Source organism: Populus alba, chromosome 6 (assembly GCF_005239225.2).
Source record: "Populus alba chromosome 6, ASM523922v2, whole genome shotgun sequence".
Taxonomy (NCBI): domain Eukaryota; kingdom Viridiplantae; phylum Streptophyta; class Magnoliopsida; order Malpighiales; family Salicaceae; genus Populus; species Populus alba.
In genome coordinates, this window is record NC_133289.1 from 3,012,594 (window position 1) to 3,034,647 (window position 22,054).

At 35.6% G+C, this 22,054-nt stretch overlaps 1 protein-coding gene and 1 long non-coding RNA gene across 4 annotated transcripts; one reads left to right on the forward strand and one right to left on the reverse strand.

The window, feature by feature from the left end:
• Positions 1-9,676: 9,676 nt before the first annotated feature.
• Positions 9,677-15,553, reverse strand: LOC118053092 (ABC transporter C family member 8). 3 transcript variants are annotated; one of them, XM_035064246.2, is made up of 11 exons: positions 13,699-15,549; positions 13,287-13,607; positions 13,010-13,096; positions 12,275-12,925; positions 11,761-11,925; positions 11,382-11,673; positions 11,087-11,301; positions 10,692-10,997; positions 10,523-10,586; positions 10,188-10,427; positions 9,677-10,052 (listed from the first exon to the last, which is right to left on the reverse strand). In XM_035064246.2, the coding sequence occupies exons 1-11, from the start codon at positions 15,193-15,195 to the stop codon at positions 9,907-9,909; spliced, it is 3,984 nt and encodes a 1,327-aa protein (XP_034920137.1). In that variant the 5' UTR covers positions 15,196-15,549; the 3' UTR covers positions 9,677-9,906. The 3 variants fall into 3 exon arrangements, with proteins under 3 accessions (XP_034920137.1, XP_073265858.1, XP_034920139.1); XM_073409757.1 differs by lacking the exon at positions 9,677-10,052 and having other exon boundaries at positions 10,194-10,427; positions 10,523-10,579; positions 13,699-15,553; XM_035064248.2 differs by lacking the exons at positions 9,677-10,052; positions 10,523-10,586 and having other exon boundaries at positions 10,385-10,522; positions 13,699-15,553.
• A 1,166-nt stretch (positions 15,554-16,719) lies between these two features.
• LOC140955699 (uncharacterized) lies at positions 16,720-21,725 on the forward strand. The gene is made up of 4 exons (XR_012170118.1): positions 16,720-17,150; positions 20,250-20,437; positions 20,574-21,318; positions 21,433-21,725. It is a non-coding gene; the product is annotated as an uncharacterized lncRNA (long non-coding RNA).
• Positions 21,726-22,054: the final 329 nt, after the last annotated feature.

Consider the following 22,054-nt stretch of genomic DNA (forward strand, 5'->3'; position numbering starts at 1 on the left):
TTTTATTTAATAACTTAAGTTATTAGATTGAATTTGTTTTTTGACATAGTATTAGAACTTTGATAATTAAACAATCACTAGTTCAAATCTCATTAATTTTATTTATTTTATAAATATTAAACACAAGGTAATGTGGGTTTGTAAAAGTTTCAAGTTCAAAACAATTTTTACTTGATAAGATATGTTAGATAATAATATAAATTATATTTTAAAATCTAACTTATCAACTTAAGATTTTCTATTCAATTGTTGAATCAAACTGAGATTTAACAACATATTCTACGAGCCCAATTCTACAATAAGTTACCTTGCTGTAACTAGATTGGGTAATGGACACACCCAAATTAGGCCTAAAAATATTGTTTTAGAATGTTTTTTTTTTATTTTTTTTTTTTTCTTTAATTTTCTTATTATTTTGGATTTTTTTTTTCCAACTTAGCTCGGTTTAGCACCATTGTAAACAATTTGTAATTTATTTTTAAAACTGTTTTTAAAAATTATTAAAATTTAGAATATATTAAAACATATATATATATATATATATATATATATAATTTCTTTCTTTTATTATACATAGCATCAGATTCAACAATTGTATAATTTTGTTCTATAATTTTCAAGTTTCAAATCTAATCAATTGTACGTATCACATGTTATAACAGTCTTTGAACACAAGTAAAAAATCAGTTTAGGATTATGGTGGGTTCTCATTAGGGTTCTTAAAATCAGTTTAAGATTGGAGTTGTTAATTATATCATAGTTGTTTTTAAATAATATATTTATTTTATTTTATTTATTAAAGATAGAATAATAGTTTCAACTTAATCTATATATAAACTCTTTGTATTTAGATTAAAGTATGAACAATAATATAAATTACAAATTAATTGAGGAGAATTCTAGCCTCCTTCTTTTCCATGTTCGTATATATTAAATTATTTTAACACATACAATCTGAGAAAGACATCATCAGTGAGAGAGAACAACAAGAAAGAGACAAATTGAATGAGAAAAAAAAACATTATGCTATAAAAATATTTTCTATTTTTAATAAAATCGTCAAGAAAATCAAAGAAAGGGCACAACGTATAGCTCTTTATCTTTGGTATCGGCAAGCCAGCTTAGTGATAGAGAAGTTGTCATTCAAATTTCCACTCACTAGGTCCATGAAAGTCCATTATCAGAAACCTTGCTTAATTTGGACGAGGATGGGCTTGCTCTCATAAATTCTTGGGGGAACCTCACCTGGTCTCAAACCTATGAATTTGTATCAAATTGGATCCAAATATCTTATACATTTCTCAATTGTCTCATTTTGTTTATTTATTTCAATAGTTCAAGTCTGATTTGCATAATTTATGTACTAAAATGGTGTCAAATTAAAGAAAATTCGACCTGGTTGAGGATATCACATTGAAGAATACTTGAAAAAAAAATATTGATGAATATTGAAGAAAAAAACTTGATTAAGAATTTCTTAAAATGTTTGAAACTTAATTGATAAAATTTATAGATTTAAGATTCAATTTGGAATTAATATGAGTTTTTTTTTTGTGCTATTTGGAAACGCGGCCAGAACATTGTTTGATAAAAAAATAATATTTTTTATCCTTAATTTTTTGTCCTCTAACAAAATTTCAACAACTCTTTCCATAAAATTCAAATACTCCACAGTCTAATTAATTATATGTACAATAATAAGATCGATCTAGTCACTATAAACTTAAAAATACATATATTGCTTAGAAAAAAACACACACAACTTTGGCCATCAGTACGTGCGATGCCCTAGAGGACAAACAAAGACCACTAGCATTTATCTTTCATTACTAGCTAGCCATGGCAGAAAAAATAAGAATCAAAGCTCTAATATTTTTATCCATGGAAGATTTAGTCTCAAGGGATTAGCTAGTCTGGTAGTCAAAGAGTTTTGTTTACGTTCTTAATTTTTTGGATTTAAATCTTGTGATCTGTATTTAGAAAAATTTATTAAATTTTTTTAAATGTACCAAGTCAATATTGGAGGTGCGCCCCTATGAAAAGAAATTTAATTTTGAATTACACACAAGATATTCAAGAATAAAAAATAATATTGCAAGTTTTTTAAGCCAATAAAAAAGTTAGATTTTACGTAATGGTATATATGTTGATGCAACCCATTATTAGCCCAAAGGCTTGAACAAATGTTCTAAAATCCGATCTCTAGCTGTGATCCAAATTAGTTTGGAAGGTGTAAATACGGAGAGGTAATTAATGAAAATTTCTATACAAACTTGAACGTATTTTTTAATCAAATATACTTTTTTTTTAATATCTTTATTTTTATTTTTTATTTTCCTGTTTGCATGTCTGTATTTTTTATCGTTATCTTTTTTCATTTAGAATTTTTCTTTTATTTTTTTTAATAGCCTACCTACAAAAGGAAGAAGAGGCTGGTAATTTCCCTCTTTAAACAAAATTTTTTTATTATTTACTTTTTCTTTCCTTTTTCATGAATATTGTGTCCCACAATAAGCATGGCACCTGTTTAGTTTAATGGATGCATCAATGATAATCTAATAAATTCTAGTAGGAGTGTGGTTGTAATTGTTTTTTAAAATATTTTTTATTAAAAATATATTAAAATAATAATTTTTAAAAAAAATTTTAAAAAATTATTTTTTACCATCAGCATATCAAAATGATTTGAAAATATCAAAAAAATTAATTTAAAACAAAGAAAAAATAAATAAAATTTTAAATTTTTTTAAAATACAAAAACAAACGGATAAATAAAAATCAAGTATAAACATTTAAATAGATGTTTAAAAAAATCGAGATATAAACACTCAAATAGATGAACAAAAATAGAGAACACTAATTAAAAAAAAACAGCGACAAAGGTACTCAAATATGAAAAATAAAAGTAGAGTCACTTGATTACAAAATTTGTATAAGTAGAGGCACCAAAATTTTCTCTTCACTCCATCATATGAACTTGCTTAAATGGAAGCCACATAAAAATGAATTAAATTAAGGATTTAGTAAGGATGAATCATAATGAAATTAAGTCATTTCTCGAGGGACCAATTTGTAACTTTTATGAAATAACCTTCTTATCTATAGGCAAAATTAAAAATCTCAGAATTTTAATTAAGAATTTGCCATAAACCCGTTATAAAGTAGTTCTACCCGTTACAGTTATCACAAGAGAGGGGGAGAAAGAAAGTTCCACAACAAGAAATGATAGAACTGGGAATAAATATTTGAAGCATTTATTTTTACAAAAAAAAACAGGCAAATTCCTTAAGCACGACGTCAAGCTTGGAGGAAAACACACATATACAAGGCAGCTAGAGATGCCAGCACAAGAACAGCAGAAAAGAAATATAAGAACAATATATAGCAATCGCGTTACCACAGTCACCATCACAGCCACCGCCACAGCAACTGATATTTATATTATATGTCAAGCTGCGGTGGCTGTGGTGGTGATTAAGTAAGAAAACACGCGAGGACGGTGCAAGTATTTAAAAAGAATGCTTGCAGTAATGAGTATGAACGATCACACTAGCTTGACATATAATAAATAGAATGCTTGATGGAATATGAATAATGATCACAGCGGTTCTCTTACTTAACCACCGCCACAGCCACCGCCGCCACCATCACCACCGCCACAGCCACCGCCGCCACCATCACCACCACCACCATCACCACCCCCGTCACAACCTCCGCCACTGCAATCGATAGTGATCCCGACCTCACGTTTTTTCCCGTCCTTCTTTTCTTGATCGTTTTCACCAGCATCGGTCCCTTCACGACAACGGGAGGCCGCCCGAACAGAGATACTAATGACAAATATCAGAATCCCTACCGTAAACAGTACTATAATAACTTCTGCCACAGGCTCCATACTTACTAGCTAGTCAACTAGGCTTTAAACTTTCAGACGCTAATATTTCTGACGGTTGCAACGTATATATGTACCTAAAATCCATGGCATCAAAACTTTCCAGGTGTCATAGTGCAGTCTGTGTTCCTTGTTTCTTTCTGTTGTACGCTTCTAGTCTGGCCAAAAAGTCTTCCGACGACTAAACGTACGGGCTTCCTCCCACCTTCCAAGCTTGTTTTCCTATTGACCCACTGCAACATGAACATTAAAAAATCATAGTGCAGTCTGTGTTCCTTGTTTCTTTCTGTTGTACGCTTCTAGCCAGGCCAAAAAGTTCAGGCTTTCCTGGAAATTATATATCATGGTCATATAGACTTGAGCCATTCCTAAATTCGATAATAAATTTTCTCAAAAAATAACTGTCCATTGGAGTCTATTTTATAATAATTTACTTGGTTTGATCCCTCCACGCGCGTAACTGACGTTGTTTGCTTAATCTTTTTAGTTTCATTTGATAATGACAGGAAAAAATCTGTACTGTCCATATGGACAATTAGCTGCCTTTTTTAATGCAAACAACGCGTATTTGCCTATATGATCATCCAAGATGATTCATCAGATAATTACATGTTGTGTTTGCGTTGGCATATATAAGATCTTGAATTGATCCAATGCTCTAAGTGTGTCTAAAGATCAAAGCATTAACCCCATTCAATCATTCATAACAAAACATTCATGTTTACAGAGGATGGTACTGATTGATTTGGGACTGTCACGAAGCGCACCCTCTCCTAGACCTTCAAAGGTTCTCATCGCCTCCTTAATTAGCAGTTAGGTTTCATGCTTTGACATATATATAGCTTATAATTCCTGCAAATGAACTTATGTGTTTATAACATGATAATTTCCTGGTTTCTTACTGTGATCCAGAAAGGCTTCCCCGAGACTACCTAGTTATTGTCCGATACTCCGATGCAATACGAATACTTTAGTCATTGTAAAGCCAAGGTTTATAATATATATAATTGATCCGTGTAGTCAGTAGATAGAGGTCCAAGTTTATTAATGTATCTATACATATATAAGAAATATTATTCTTGTATTGTAACCTCCATCATTACTATTATATATTGCTCTTAATATATATATATATATATATAGACATATATAGAGAGAGAGAAAGAGAGAGAGAGAGAGAGAAGGTTGGTTGTTAAACCTTCTAATTATTCTTAACTTGATATCAGAGTATTCTGCCTCTAGAACTCTTTTCTCCCTCTCCCCCTTCAGCCGGCCTTCTCTCTACTTTTTCTAAATAGATTCTAATGCTATCGCCAACTTTTTCCTCACCACCGGTGGTTCAGCCTAGCTGGCCAGCCATCTACAAGATGCTGCCGATGGTGTCTTTCCTCCACAACAGCAGCCTCAACTTGCAAAGTATGTCTCTAACTTCTCCTTACAAGTTTTGGCATTTCTCTGCACATTATGGGAACACAAATTCCAGCTATCGTTGCTTTATCAAACACCTGCCAAGTTATTTCGTTGAAACTTATGAACACAAATTATCTTTATTGGTGAATGCAGATGAAGCCCTATCTCCTTGGTCAAGGTGTTTTTCACTTCGTTGATGGCTCAATGTCATATCTTCCGTCTCATGTTTATAACAATTATGTTGATCCTTCATCTACAATCAACCCTTCTTTTCTTCGTTGGAAGCAACAAAATCAACTTATTTTAAGTGCATTACTCTCTTTTTCTCCGTGGATGTGTTGCATCTCGTGATAGATTGTCATACCTCACATTGTGTTTAACGCATTCTTGAAAAAGCCCTTACATCTCCGTTCAATTCTCGCATCATGCAACTCCACGATTCCTTCCAAGCTCTTCCACAAGGTAACATAGCCTTCCAAAGTTCCAACTTCTATTAGTATAATGTCGGATACAATCTTGACAAGGCATTCTTTAATTTCAAAAGTCAAGTAGGAGACTAAAAGGTCTATATATATATAATTGATTTATTAATGAAATAACCATTAGATAATGGTTCGAGAGAACTACAATGAATTTAAAGAAAAATAAAAAAGAAAAGATTAAAAACAAGTACAATTATAATATATAATATATAACATAGAATATAAGTTTCATTAATTGCGTACTTCCTGCCTATGTTTATCCAAAGATGAATGCTTTCAGCAATGTAAATGAAGTTAGTTCTCGTGTATAAAAAATCAGACTCGCTAACTTTAATTTATTCAATAAGATAGATAATGAAACTGAATCTCAATCCACAGTTTTGATGTTAAAAACAACTTGATTATGTGTGAGGCAAATTCCCCAAGCTACTCTAAAAAACAAGGCTTACCACAACTTTTTCTACATCTTTCCGGTTGCAAGCATGGACGATCCAGCATATGAGCAATGAGTATAAGCCTTAGGAAAACACACAAGGCAGCTAGAGATGCCAGCCCAAGAACAGCAGGAAACAAATACAATCATGATGTGTAGTAATCGAGTTGCTTGCAGTAATGAGTATGAATGATCACGCTAGCTTGACATATAATAAAAGAATGCTTGATGGAGTATCAATACTGATGACAGTGATTCTCTTACTTAATTGCCACCACCATCACCGTCACCGTCACCGTCACCGTCACCGTCATCGCCATCGCAACATATATCTGAAAACCCTATGAGATAATTGTTCAATGCAGTCTATTATATAAGAAGTTTACTTGGTTTTCCTCTGCACAACGTTGTTTGCTTAATATTCTTCTTGGTTGCATTTGATAATGACAAGAAAATTTTTTGTTATTTTCCTGTGGACAATTAGCTGCCTTTTTTTAATGCAGGCAAATCGTACTTGACTCTATGGCCATCCAAATGTAAAATAATTTCAATATGCTAACAAATAATCGCAGCTGAAAATTAATAGGATGTATACCTCTTACCATGATGATTGATTAAGTTTTAAACCAACTATTTATAAATTTTCTATCAGTGAGGGGTTTGTTTCGATGAATAAATTCTAATTTTTTAAATCAAAAACTTGATTTTTAATGGTGAATTATCTTTAATTATTATTGATGTTTTTTTAGGATAAACTTGAAATTTTTTATTATTGGTCATTCAAAATAATATTTCAAATAAAATTTTTTATAGTTTTTTAATATTTATATTATAAGTGCATGAGTTGTATTACTCTAAATAATATTTTGAATATTAACCACATACAAGTTTATTATTCTTATATTAAGGTGAGTAATAATAAACCATTATCCTTAATAATATTTTAGATATTAACTATTTTGTAGGTTTTGTATTCTTATATTAAAATTGAATGATATTTTAGGATTTTTTGCTATATTTTAAAAGTATTAAAAATTTATTTTTAGCAAGAGAATATATTATTCTAGATTAATTCCTTCAAACTCTTGCAAATATTTATTTTAATTATCAATAAAATAAAATAAAATAGCTTTAAGAATTACTCCATGATATTGCGATGGCATAAATTCTAGAAGGCTTCTCACTCTCCCCTTACCTCAACATCTCAGAAAGAAGATCCGGGTGCTCTGTTTGTAAAGGATTAATTCCTGCATATCCCCGTAGAAAAAGAGGAAGTCAATCAGTTGGAGGAACAGCCTTAGCCTCTACTGCTCTACAGGTTGTATTTGTTTTCGCTTTTATTTTTATATTTATTACGGAATACTAAGTTGATGCTTTTGTTGTTATGTTTTTTGTTTTTAATAATGGGTCTCACTGCTAAAAACAAAAACAACAGCAAAAACAAACATTAATTTTGTAGTATTTGGAGAAAAACTCCAATGTTTTACTAAAATTGTCATTTCAAGATTAAAAAAATAAACTTAAAAAAAAAAAAATCAAAATTTGGATCGACTTGAGCATGGGATATCCTCAGGCGGGTGTTCGAAGAGCTCCTCGAGCTCAGAGTGTTGGTAAGCCTGTCTTAGTGACGGTCGGCTAAGCATTCCAGGAAATTCATACGCTCCGTGGACGGAGCAAAAAGTGGAGTCTTGATCAGAGCTCAGAGTGTTGGTAAGCCTGTCTTAGTGACGGTCGGAGCAAAAAGCCGCCCCATTCTATTACCAGACAAAATGCGGAGAAGCTCACCCGAAACTAGAGCTAGAAACGCCTTATTTCGTTTCGTTCCCGTTCTTCATTTCCGACCCCAGGTGTAATCTTGTATCAACAAAATCATATATAGGATGCAATTCCAAGAAGCATGCGAATTCCTTAAGCACCAAGTCAAGCTTGGAGGAAAACACGCACATATGCAAGCCAGCTAGAGATCTAGATGCCAGCCCAAGAACAGCAGAAAACAAATTTAAGAACGATATATAGCAATCAAGTAGCTTGCACTAATCAGTATGGATGGTTTCTAGCTTTACATATAAGATAAAAAGAATGCTTGATGTCATATATATGAACACTAATGATAGCGGTTCTCTTACTTAATCACCATCACTACCACCGCAGCCACCGCCATCACCACCTCCGTCACTGCAACCGATAGTGATCTCGATTCTCGACCTCGTGTATTTTCCCATTCTTCGTTTCTTGATCTTTTTCACCAGCATCGATCCTTGCACCTGAATTGGCGCGCGCACAAACAAAGACACAAATGATAAGTCAGAATCACTACCACAATCACTGTTATAGCTACTTCCATTGGCTACAGCCTTACTAGCTAGTTAACTAGGCCTCAAACTTTAAATCAATGTTTATCATGCTAAATCAGCTTAAAAATTCAAAAAGTGATAAAATCATGATGAAATCGTGTTAACTCGTTAAAATCAAGTGAAATCGTGAAAAATCGCAATTCTAAGACCGATTTTACGAGTTTAAATGGAATATATGCACTGCACCAAACAACATTAACCCTAGCCTCTCTTTCTCTGAGCCGTTCCACAACAAACAAACAACTTATAGGTCTCTCTTTCCCTGGTGAGTGATCTGCTCTGCAACCTTGAAGTTAGTTTTTTTTATAAAAAAAAAATAATAATAATAAGTGTTGAGCACAATAACCATGCATGAGGTTAATTAAATTTCATGCTCTGTTTGGAGATGACTCTAGAATAATGAGGATCTGACTTCGAAGCACCCAGAGCTCGTAGGGATAAAACCAGAATGCTCTATTATCGTAAAACAAATAAAGCAGTATGAGGTTATAATCAGTCAAGGCAAGGCACCTTATAGAATGATCAACTCTTTGGTATCTGCTGTGCGTCGTGCATTGTTTTTTTATACCGAAGTTGCATTGATCAGGAGTGAAGAGAAATAATGATAGCAGCAATTTAGAAATTTGATTGCTTTCTTTGAAGTTACGTGCTTACATCCAAGGAAAGAAGATTCTTTTTACAAATGATTCGACAATTCTACTGTAATTAAATCCTTGTGCTTCCACAGGGCAGCAACTTCTCTGGTCAGGACTGATACTGGAAATCTTAGCAGAAATCACCAAATTGGATCATCCAAAATGATACTGAAAATCTTAGCAGAGACTACCGAATGGGATCAATATCCATGCCTTAATTAATGTTCCTGGTTCACAGAGGAGCTATCAGCTCACAAAGCAGAAGGGGTAGTCGATCTGTAGTTTACATGCAGGAAGGAGAACTTGCTTGTAGAAGTCAGTCGAGTTTCAACAAAGCTGCATTCCCTTGATGACGCATTACAATTATTCCCTTAATAATTCTGAAGTATTATGAAATTAAAAAAAAAAAAACAATTAACAAGATTAATTCTTGTTTTAAAAAAAGAAGTTAAACTTAACAATTTAAAAAATAAGAAAGAAAAAGAAGGAACATATTAATTAATCAACGGCTCCTGAAGGAGAAGCAGTCTACAAGGAACTGATAAAAAACCATAGGAATACAAGAACATAGCTTGCAAAGTAAAACATGTCTCTAGATAGAGGGCTTAGGCCTGGGAAGAAGCCTTAAGCTGCATATTAGTGCTCGGGTCATTTCCCTTCGAGTTCTTCCTCTGATAGTCAAGCTTGGAACTTCTACAAGCTAGATTGTCTGGGAATTTCTTTGAAGACTGCGGGAACTCTGCAGAGAGTTTCTATTGCAAATGGACCAGTACTCAGCCACGAGCTTAGAAAAGGACGAGTTGGTTTCCATAAGCTTTGAAGGCACGTCAAACTCCACAATTTCCCCTACAAATACAGGAGACCCGGCGTCAAAGACCAAAATCCAAAGTCAGAAATCATTAAATTCTGCATTATATGTAATATCAGGCATGTATACATGCACGTTACTGCTGAAGGAGGGATACAAGCTGGGAATATTACCATCCGAGAGGACCATGACCATGTTACTGTCTATCACTGTGGGGACTCTGTGAGCTATTGTAATCACAGTGCATCCTGAGAACTCTTGCCTTATGATTCCTTCCAAAATAACATCTGTGGCCGCGTCGATTGAAGCAGTTGCTTCATCTAACACCATAATTCTGTTCCTTCTAAGCAGAACTCTCCCGAGACAGAGAAGTTGACGCTGCCCAATACTCCAATTCTCCCCCTCATCACTAACTGCCGACATGTAAAACCATCAAACTGGTAATTTTGAGAGATTTACAATGATTTGGGTTGCAATGCAACTGATAAGTTGTTTCTCCTACATTTACCTGGTGAATCCAAAAGGTTAGGAAGACTTCTGATTGTATCTTTAAGCTGGCATTTCTCAATAGTCTTGAAATGAAGGACAATGTCATGTTTTAGAAATATTTTCTGTCAGATAATCTGAATCTAGTTTCACATAGAACATTACAAGAACTAGAACAAAATTGAGCTTACCTCCCATATTTCATTATCAGGGTACTGTCCTAGCGGATCCAAGTTAGACCTGACACTGCCCTTGAAAAGAGTTGGCTCTTGAGGAATGATACTAAGCTTTGTTCTTAAATCCTTCAACCCCATATTGCAGATATCAAGTCCATCTATGAGAATTCTCCCACTCTCTGGCTCTACTAATCTAAACAAAGCACTGATTAATGTAGTCTTGCCACTTCCGGTTCTTCCAACAACTCCGACTCTAGTCCCTTCTATGATTGTGCAGGAGATTCCCTTGAGAACTAGAGGAGCATTTGGCCGATATCGTATCTTTCATTGCCAGGGAACCGAAAAATCAGAAAATGAGTTTAGTCTTTCCTATAAGAAACCGAAGAATTTGAAATTTGTTTCTTCCGTACCTTCAGATCATGCAACTCTATTCTTCCATAAGCGGGCCACGAAGAAGGCGGTCTCATTCCTTCAACAATTTCAGGAGGTTCTGGTGCTATGCACATGAATTGCTTGATCCTTTCAACAGATACAATATAGTTTGACAAGTCGCAATAGCAGCGAGTCATGAGCACTTGGCTACTATTCAGAGATAGGGCATAAGAAAGACACAGTCCCACAAACCCTTCAAATAATCACAAAATCTTCTTATTGATCTCACTTTGTTATGAGCTAAAATAAAAAATGTACATTGATTTCAATTACCTGGTAAGTTTTTGCTAGGAAGCAGAACAATTAGAAGTGCAGCGGTTAGTACAATCAGATTCTGCAGTGTCTCTACACGTAAAATCAACCACTCCACGGCAGCATTAGAATGAAAAGAAAGACTTGCATCTGTGTCAATGAGCTTCAGATAGTTTTTGAAAAAGATATCCTTAATGTTAAAAGCTCTAATGGTGATCACCCCAAGAGATGTCTCGGCTGCACAGTTCATAATAGGTGCTTTAGTCGTTCCGTTAATTCTGATTAATTCCCTTCCTGTCGATACATAATATTCCTATGTACACAAACCATGTAATAACATTACGGTCATTGCAGACAATAAATAATTTAAGCAGTTGCAGCAACAAGATATGGAGTTTACCTGAACATATATTGCAGCCATAACAGCTGGAATGGATACAATAAGTACTGGCCAAGTGACAGAGGCCATTACAGCTATTGTCACAAGTAGGTCAGCTGTGGTGGAGACCAAGTGGCCAAGGCTCAAAGGAACATCAAGATCCAATGCGCTCATGTCAGATGAAACCTGTGAAATAGAATATTAATGCAAGAGCTACAGAGTATCAGAATAGGATGCTCATGTCCTCTATCTCTGTTATGTAAAGCAGCTGAAATCTCGACTTTGAATAGAACCATCCTGACATTAATATTTCGTTGACTATAATACTTCCACTGGTTTTGGGATCGGCTTTGTGTTCGTAATTTTAAGGCTCCCCTGATTCTCTTTTATGAATGTTTAGTTAGGTGTATGCCACTAGGTCTAGTATTTCAAGAAGTGTGTCCTTTGAACCCCAAACAAAAGCAGAAAATGATGAAATAAATAGTAGCAACAGAAACTTCAGCAGCTCATTAATTTATATAGAGGTCTTATTTACCCGAGTATATATCCTTCCAACCGGAGTTGTGTCAAAGAAATGCATGGGAGCTTCGAACAATGACTTATTGATACCTGAGAAGAACGCTTTTGAAGCTTTCAATCCTAATAGGACGGTTAAAAAAGACCTTAAAAATACGAAAGGAAAACTGGATATTGAAATTCCTGTGTAAACTCCAACTAAGATTCCATTGGAAACTTTAGGATTTCGAATTGCTAGTGCCAGCCAATAACTTGCACCAGCCTGAAAAAGGGAGAAGGCAATCCGGGACAGTATGACTAAGCCGAACAGAAGGGAGCCCTTGGATACACGAAGATAGTCTAAAAGTGGTTTAAACCCAAATTTGCTGATCTCCCTCTCCTCTACTTTTGTCAGCTGGTCACCTGTCAAAATCTCCCTCTCTTCTTTTTTTGTTAACTGGTCACCTGCCAAAATCTCCCTATCATTGTTTTCTTTAGAGGGGAAACACTCGTCGGACTCCTCAAACTGATCTACATTAGAGTTTGGAGTTTCAGTTTTGTTTCCATGTTCTGGAGAGACCAATTCAGAGACTGCATTCTTATGTGCATTCACAAGCTGTTCAAATGTTGTCCCAGCAGACAGCAATTCCTCAAAACTTCCTGCCTGCATTATCTGTCCACCTTCCATAACCTGGAAGGAAATTCACGATGAGTCTTCAGCACAAATCAAACTATTAACATCAAATTAAAATGGTTATAACAATACAGCTATTACCAGAATCTTGTCAGCATCTGTGAGGAACTCAAGGTGATGCGTCACGAAAATGACAGTTTTGTCTTTGAGAGTAGCCGATATACATTTCTGTAATTAAAACCTTTGAAAGTAAGTAACCTATCGTTGTTACCATAACGAACCATAATATCCAAAAACTTCAAAGGATAAGTGCAATGCATCGTTTGCTTAATACAATAATAATTCACAGTAAAAGCAAAACTCTTGCTTATATCGGTTTCTAGCCTTCTAAGAAAGTAAACATCTAGTATTTTCTTACTTTGGAAAGGACTGCAGCTGTATGGACATCCACTGCACTTAAAGAGTCATCGAGAATATAGATATCAGCATCTATGTAAACTGCCCTGGCAAGTTGAATTCTTTGCTTCTGTCCACCACTCAAATTATTCCCTCTTTGACCGATCTCCGTGAGATCACCATGGTTGAAACTGCTAATATCCTTATCTAAAGCACATGCTTTTGTAACCATGTCATATCTAGTTCTATCCATTGGCTCTCCACATAGTATGTTGTCACGAATGGTTCCACTCCGAATCCAAGGTGCTTGTGAAACATAAGCAATGGATCCAAACACATTTACCTACAATACAACACGCGATCAAAATGAAAGAAAAAAACATTAGAATCTCCTATGAAGTACACAGTGTTAGTATGGTGTTTTTTAAACTTACTGATCCGGATATCTTTGGTATTTCTCTGAGAATAGCGTATAGGAGTGATGTTTTACCAGAACCAACTGGACCACAAATTGCAATTTTCTGCCCCCTTTTAACCTCCAAGTTGATATCTTTTAGTACTAGAACAGCAGATTCTGGCTCCCAGCTAAAGTTACCTCCTTGTATTTCAACACATTTGTTTGAGCTCTTGTCTAAACTCTTTGATGAAACTTGCATTTCCTCCACGTTGAGCTCATCTTCAAGCAAAAATGTGTTGAGGCGATCTACTGAAACCTTGGCTTGAATTAGTAAGGAAAGTGACTCGGGGATCCACCTCATAGGCTCTGACATACCTCGTAAAGTTGCTAATACTGTGAATATTGTCGCAGCGTTCAATGGGGTGCCTCTTATTAGTACACATCCAATGAAGACAACTGCAGAGACAATAGTTGGTGACATCCAATACAGAACTGTGGTGTAGGGCCTTTTAGCTTGCATTTTAGCCAAGTATCTGTATTCTGTGCCTCTCAGCAAATCAATCGTGCTTTTGAATTTATCTTCCCATGATTGCAACTTGATGGTTTTCATGTTGTTCAAAGTTTCCATGGTGGCCCTCAGTCGTTCCTCTTGTGCAACCATGAACTGGGACTGATGCTTCTTATGTAGTTTAGCAAAGGGAATGTCAAGAATGATGACAACTAGGATGGGAACTAGACCAGGTAGCGCAGCAAGACCAACAACCTTGAAAATAATGCCAATTGAAAGAAACAGCTGCAAAACAAGACTCCATGCCCTGTGGAACCACCACAACGTATCCCCCATCCGATAAGCATCAAATGCGATGTAGTTCATAATCTCACCTGTTGAGTGCCTTTTCCTTCCTAAACTAGATAGTATCAGCTGCTTTTGGTAGATTGCTACCATAATGGCTGATCTCATTCTCAAACCAGACCTCCTTGCGTTGAAGTAACAGTGCCTTTGGGATAAAGACTCCATAAACTTGATCACTGCTAAGCATCCCACAAGAACCAAACCTTTAGATGCGATTTTGCTCTCATTTTTTATGTATTGCACAAAGGCATAGAGAATTAAGGGCAATACCACGACAGCAATTGTCCTAACCAAGGCACAAACACCTACAAATAAGTTTTCTCTCCATTGAGTTATAGCTAAGGTTCGGAGAAGCAAGTTTTTGGCATTACTAGAGTTGAAGTCTCTACTGAGAGAACCCCATATGTATGAGAATCTCTTATATGCTACCTGGGATTCATCCTCAGGCAGGAGTGTGGGGATATCTTCAAGAACCAGTGGTTTTGAATAACCTAACTTCAATACTGGGTTGATCCAAGAAATTATTAAACGACTGATGACACCTGCTTGGCCTAGTTTTGATTCAGTACCTGCACCCTCTTTTTTCTCTCCTTCTCTATTTGATGGAAGCTTAAGAGAAATAGAGGTTGCAGAATCATGGTGATGGAATAGAGTTGACAAGTTTGAACACCATGGCACCATATTAACCTAAATAAAAAGTTAAATGTTTAGCAGGTTGAATGCCCTAATCTAATATCCTCGAAATCTTAAGAATTACCAGTTCCATGAGAAACTGGTAACTTGCTCTAACAGAAAATCATAACAAAGAAGGGAAGAAAAGAGAAAAGAACAAAATATATGCCGTGCCTAAGGAATTTCAGGTTGTTCTTAATCAAACCATGTCGCCATTGTAGTCAGGTTTGCATGTGTTTACATGGGCTTGAGAAGCTGTGTAGATGATCGGAAGAGGAGGAAAGGGATGCAAGACAGTGAGATCATAACAAAACTGAGATAATTCAATATTGCAAGTGTAGGTAAACGCAGGCACACATATGCCATCAAAATCCAAGGTATTTTATATGAGAATGTTGAATTAATGGCTAGCGGAGTCAGAGAAGCACCATATTTATAGTGCAATCCAGACAAACACGCCTAATATGCTAAAGCTAATGCATATATAAACACCATTGCAGTGTTGCATGCTAGTGGAGATAGCACTAAGTTTAATAATTCCTATATATGCGTGATTAAACATCAATGGAGTGAGCACATGATACCTAATATCAATTTACAGGAAACATTGATCTTATGCTGTCTGAGTCGGATGGAGGCGAAGAATGTTTTCTGCTGTTTTCGAAACTTTTATGGACCACTTCACTTTGAAACAACGTTAGTGGAACGCAATGAGGCTTTGTAAACCTTGTTACGGAGCACATTGTTGCGGCTTCTTAAAAAAGCTTCTTCAGCTAATCAATTCAGCAGGATTAGAATTTTGACTTTCCTCTTTTGTGGTGAATCGGATATTATTCTCTTTGTTCTCACGCCTGCTTTACCTTGTAATAAGTTCATCTTCTCTCAAGAGATACAGAAACTAAATAGATGTGATGCTGTTGGGTTTGCAGAAACTGAAGTTCATGAGCATTTAGATAGTATCTCCCACAACTGGATGAATGTATGCTAGAATATTTGAATAGCTTGATATTTGTCTTTTATGAAGTAATAAGACATATCTAGATTAAAAAAAATTTAATTACATCAAATCAGAATAATAACTTAAAAATATAATAATAAAAGATCTAATGGTTAATTGGGCTCATATTTTTCGAGTTGATTCCACTTTGAAAAAATCACTTTTGTTGTTTACTACACCATTGAATTTCCTAAAATTAGGGAAATAAGTTATTATTTGGATCAATTTTTGTGATTTTTTTAAAATTATTTTGGATTTATTATTTATTTTAGATTATGTGTTAATTTTCTTTATCCCTTTGCATTTTATTTTTTTAAATGAAGTTTTCTGATTTATTTAAAAAATTTGTAAATTTATAAGGAGGCAAACACATTATTAGAATTATTTTTCGGCAACTATTTTGCTCATTAAAATTCTGTCTCTTATATAATTGAACTGTTGTTGTCTTCCTAATTGGATGATTATCAATTAATTAATGATATTTATCGATCCATAAATAACCTTAAGTGGATTCCTCTGAAAGAGAGACTTCACCGAATGTCACTGTCTACAACTGTAGGAACTCTGTGAGCTATGGTTATGGCAGTGCTTCCTGAGAACTCTTGCCTTCTTCTCTTTGTAAAATCGCATCTGTTGCAGTGTCAATGGAAGCAGTTGCTTCATCTAACACCAGAATTCTATTCCTTCTAAGTAGAACTCTCCCATGGCAGAAAAGTTGCCGCGGCCCCACGCTCCATTTCTCTCCCTCATCACTAGCTGCTGCTAACACATAGATTTACATGTCTTAGCAATGTTGAGACTTAAGAGATTTCCAATTATTTATATTGGATTGCAAGCAACGTGATAATGTTTTTGTTGACAATTGTGTTGCTGTGTTTTGTGCAGGTGAAGGGATGCACAATCAAGAACAACAATGCTGGTATTGAAGAACACGAATTACACACAAGGTGTTTGATAAAATGTCTCAGTGAGTATTTCATTAACTGCATGTCTTTAAATACAACAAACCTCCCTAGTTATCAGCCACTAACTGTAGTGGATAATTTGCTGTCACTAGCCACTAACTGTAGTGGAGAATATGCTGCCACTAATCTCAGCAACAACATCAAAAAAACAAGGGATTTACTTTAACAAAATCAAAACAGAAATGAAAGAAAAGAAAACAGACAATACTTGATTAAACAACATGAAACACTAGAGTTAAAAAATGTCAATTGTCTAACACTCCTCCTTGACATTTTGACGACAAATTCCAATCATTTGTCTTAATGTCTCAAATCTCTCTTTAGGTAGTGGTTTGGTAAATATATCTGCAAGTTGTTCTTCGGAAGAACAATGAATCAGCATCACTTCATTAGATTGTTGAACTTCTCTAATAAAATGAAACTTGATTTTGATATGCTTTGTACGTCCATGAAAGACTGGATTCTTTGAAATTGATACTGCAGAACTGTTATCACACATGATTTTAGTAGCTTCAACCTGTTCATGTCCCAAATCCTTTAACATTTTCCTCAACCAAATTGCTTGGTTGACAGCAGCGGCAGCAGCAATGTACTCTGCTTCTGCAGTGGATTGAGCTGTTGTCTCTTGCTTCTTTGAACTCCAGGTGAAGACACCTGAATTGAGTGAGAATAAATACCCTGAAGTGCTTCTTGAATCATCAACACAGCCTCCCCAGTCACTGTCAGTATAGCCTTTTAGTTCCACAACCCCTTCTGATGATCTTGGACAGAAAATACCAAGATCAATGGTACCTTTGATGTATCTAAGTATCCTTTTTGCTGCAATGAAATGAGTCTCCCTTGGAGAATGCATGAACCTTGAAAGAATACTCACAGCAAATAATATGTCAGGTCTACTTGCTGTAAGATATTGAAGGCTGCCAATTAAGCCTCTATACAAACTTTCATCCACTTTTTCAGATTCATCATCCTTGCTAAGCTTGATACTTGTTGTCATAGGAGTCCCCACTGGTTTACAATCCTCCATTTTGAATCTTTTTAGGATGTCTGAAGCATACTTCTTTTGGCATGTAAAAATGCCATTGCTGGATTGCATCACTTCCATTCCAAGGAAGTAATTCATCATTCCAAGGTCAGACATCTCAAACATCTTCTTCATTTCATCTTTGAACTCTTGGATCATTCCAAGTTCACTTCCTGTGATAAGCATATCATCTACGTAAATAGATACAATTAGAAAATGATTACCACATGATTTCACATACAAAGTTGCTTCATTTTGGCTTCTGCTGAACCCAAGTTGAAGCAGATGTGTGTCCATTCTGTCATACCAAGCTCGGGGAGCTTGTTTTAACCCATACAAGGCCTTCTTAAGTAGATACACATGATCTTCTTTATCTTTAACAGCATACCCATCGGGTTGCTCTACAAAGATTTCTTCAGGAAGAAATCCATTCAAGAAGGCAGACTTGACATCAAGTTGGTGAATCTGCCAAGAGTTATGTGCTGCAAGTGTAATGAGAAGTCTAATAGTATCATACCTTGCTACTGGAGCAAAGGTCTCTAGGTAGTCCACACCATATTGTTGAGCATAGCCCTTTACCACCAATCTAGCCTTGTGTTTGCATACTGACCCATCTGAATTGAGTTTTGTTTTGAAAACCCATCTTACACCTATCACCTTGCGATGCTGGCCTTTCAATCAGCTGCCATGTTGCATTTTTGTTGATCATTTCCATTTCTGCCTCCATTGCTCTCCTCCATGCTGGAAATTCTTGAGCTTCAGTATAGCTGGTTGGTTCTAGGATTGTCATGTTGCATCTTAAGTGAATATCTTCCAATGATCTTGTGCCTCTAACTGGAAAATCATCCACTGATTCATCAGCTACTGGCTGGGGCTGAATGGTGAATGGTTGATTAGAAATCATATTTTTCTGATGTTCCCAATCCCATGTGATTGCTTCATCAACCTTCACATCTCTGCTGAGAATTACCTTCTCTGTTTGTAAGCAAAGAATTCTGTATCCTTTGGTTGTTATTCCATAACCCACAAGAACTCCCTTTTGAGCTTTGTTGTCAAGTTTGCTCCTCTTTGGCTCAGCTATATGATAATAGCATATGCTGCCAAAGATTCGAAGATGATCTACAGCAGGTTTAACACCATTCCAGCCTTCGTATGGTGTCTTGTCCTCCAGTGCTTTGGTTGGAAGTCGGTTCAGCAAGTAAACAGAGGTATTGACTGCCTCTGCCCATAATTTGTTTGGCATTTTCTTTTCAAGTAAGAGACATCTAGCCATCTCCATTACTGTCCTGTTCTTCCACTCACATACACCATTTTGTTGTGGTGTGTATGGTGTAGTGTACTGGTGCACAATGCCTCTGCTGTTGCAAAACTCAAGAAACTGATTTGAAGTATATTCAGTACCATTGTCAGATCTTAAGCATTTAATTAGCATGTCACTTTGATTCTCAACTAAAGCTTTGAATGTTTGAAAGATTGTAAATACTTCACTCTTAAATTTGATGAAATACACCCAACACATCCTAGTATAATCATCAATAAAGAGAATGAAATACTTGTTACCACATAATGAGGCTGTCTTCATAGGTCCACACACGTCAGTGTGGATGAGCTGAAGTTTTTGGCTGGCTCTCCATGCTTGCCTTTTAGGAAATGGTGGCCTTGATTGCTTGCCAAGTTGACATGTTTCACACAATTGAATCTCACCATTCAATGTGGGCAATGCTTCAACCATTTCCTTTTGTTTCAAAATTGACAAGCCCTTTTGATTGAAATGTCCAAATCTTTTATGCCAAAGATTTGAAACATCCTGAGTAACACTCACATATGCATGATTGGATACTTTATCCCAGTCAACAACAAAGCTTCTGTTTTTCATCTTTACACAGAACATTTGTTCTCCAGAAGGATCAAAGATAATGCATTTATGATCCTTAAACTGAAGAGAATAGTTTTTCTCCATCATTTGTCCAACACTCAACAAATTTTGACTGATTTCAGGTATAAATAACACATCAGGAATGATTTTGATACCTGAACTTGTTTGAACATTTACTGACCCTCTGCCTTTGACCTCTAGAAATTCTCCATTGCCAACCTTTACTCTGGATTTGTAAGATTCATCAAGGGTTTTGAACATTCCAGCATCATTGCACAAAATGATGTGTGCATCCACTGTCAATAAGCCAAGTATCAGCTGGATCATTTGTTTGAGAAACAAGTGACAGCAAAGAATTGCTCCTCCTGTGTATCAACTTCATCTGCTAGGTGAGCTTGTTGAGGTTTTGGATCTGATTTTTTGAACTTGCAGACCTTTGTGATGTGCCCTGATTGCTTGCAATTTCCACAAATTGCATCTGGCCTCCACCAACAATATTTTTCTGAATGTGTGTTTCTTTTGTAGTGAGTGCAAGGAGGAAACTTCTTTTGTTTTGAAGCTTCACTAGTGCTGCCCCCTTCATTTCTGCCTTTGAATCTCAGATTAGGCAACTTCTTTCCTTTTCCAGCTTGTTGTTTTTGCACATAAAAGGCTCCTTCAGTCAATCTGTCTTGCCTGATTGTTCTTCGTTGCTCCTGTGCTTGAAGAGCACTCATTAGTTCACCTAATGAGATTTTACTGAGGTCCTTTGATTCTTCTAGAGAGGAGATTTTGGATTCAAACCTCTCAGGAAGAGTCACAAGAACCTTCTCCACAATCCTACTGTCAGGAAAGTCTTCTCCAAGTAATCTGATGTTGTTGATAATTAGTGAAATTCGATCAGAATACTTAGAGATTGTTTCATCTTCTTGCATGTTAAGTGCCTCAAAATCTCTCTTCAAATTCAGCACTTGCATTTGCCTTGTTCTATCACTGCCTTGGTATTCTTCTTTTAGTTTGTTCCAAGCCTCTTTGGCTGAATTACATGCCATAATTCTGTAGAAAATGCTTTCTGCCACAGCATTTTGGATGATTGATTTCGCCTTGGATTTCTTTGCCTTTTCCTCACTACTGAACTTGATTTGAGCCATAGTGGGATTTGTTGGTAAGGGAGCTATTGGTTTGTCTTCGGAAACAATTTCCCAAAAATCATAAGCTTCAAGAAAAGCTTGCATCTTCACTGACCAAATATGGTAGTTTTCACCAGTAAATATAATGGGGGAGTTTAAAAGTAAGTTGTTGGATGTCATTTTTGAGATTTTGAAAAAAAAAGGTGTTTTGGTCCTGTAAGATCTGAGATGCTCTGATACCACTGTTGACAATTGTGTTGCTGTGTTTTGTGCAGGTGAAGGGATGCACAATCAAGAACAACAATGCTGGTATTGAAGAACACGAATTACACACAAGGTGTTTGATAAAATGTCTCAGTGAGTATTTCATTAACTGCATGTCTTTAAATACAACAAACCTCCCTAGTTATCAGCCACTAACTGTAGTGGATAATTTGCTGTCACTAGCCACTAACTGTAGTGGAGAATATGCTGCCACTAATCTCAGCAACAACATCAAAAAAACAAGGGATTTACTTTAACAAAATCAAAACAGAAATGAAAGAAAAGAAAACAGACAATACTTGATTAAACAACATGAAACACTAGAGTTAAAAAATGACAATTGTCTAACAATTTTCCCTGCGTCACCTGATGATTCCAAAAGCCTGGAAAGGTTGGTGATTCTAGTGTTCTTAAAATCGGTCTGGCTTAACAATTTAACCCGGTTATTTATTGATTTAGAGGATGTTTGAATGGGAGGTAGCTTGTGCCTTTTTGAGTAAAAAACATGTTTTTGTAGCTTTTAGAGGTGTGGTTTGTACTTAAAAAATATTGTACCTTTAACAAAAAGTCACTACATCTCTAAACCAAACACACTCTTAAAACCTTTCTCAAACCAAGTTTTATATTACATTG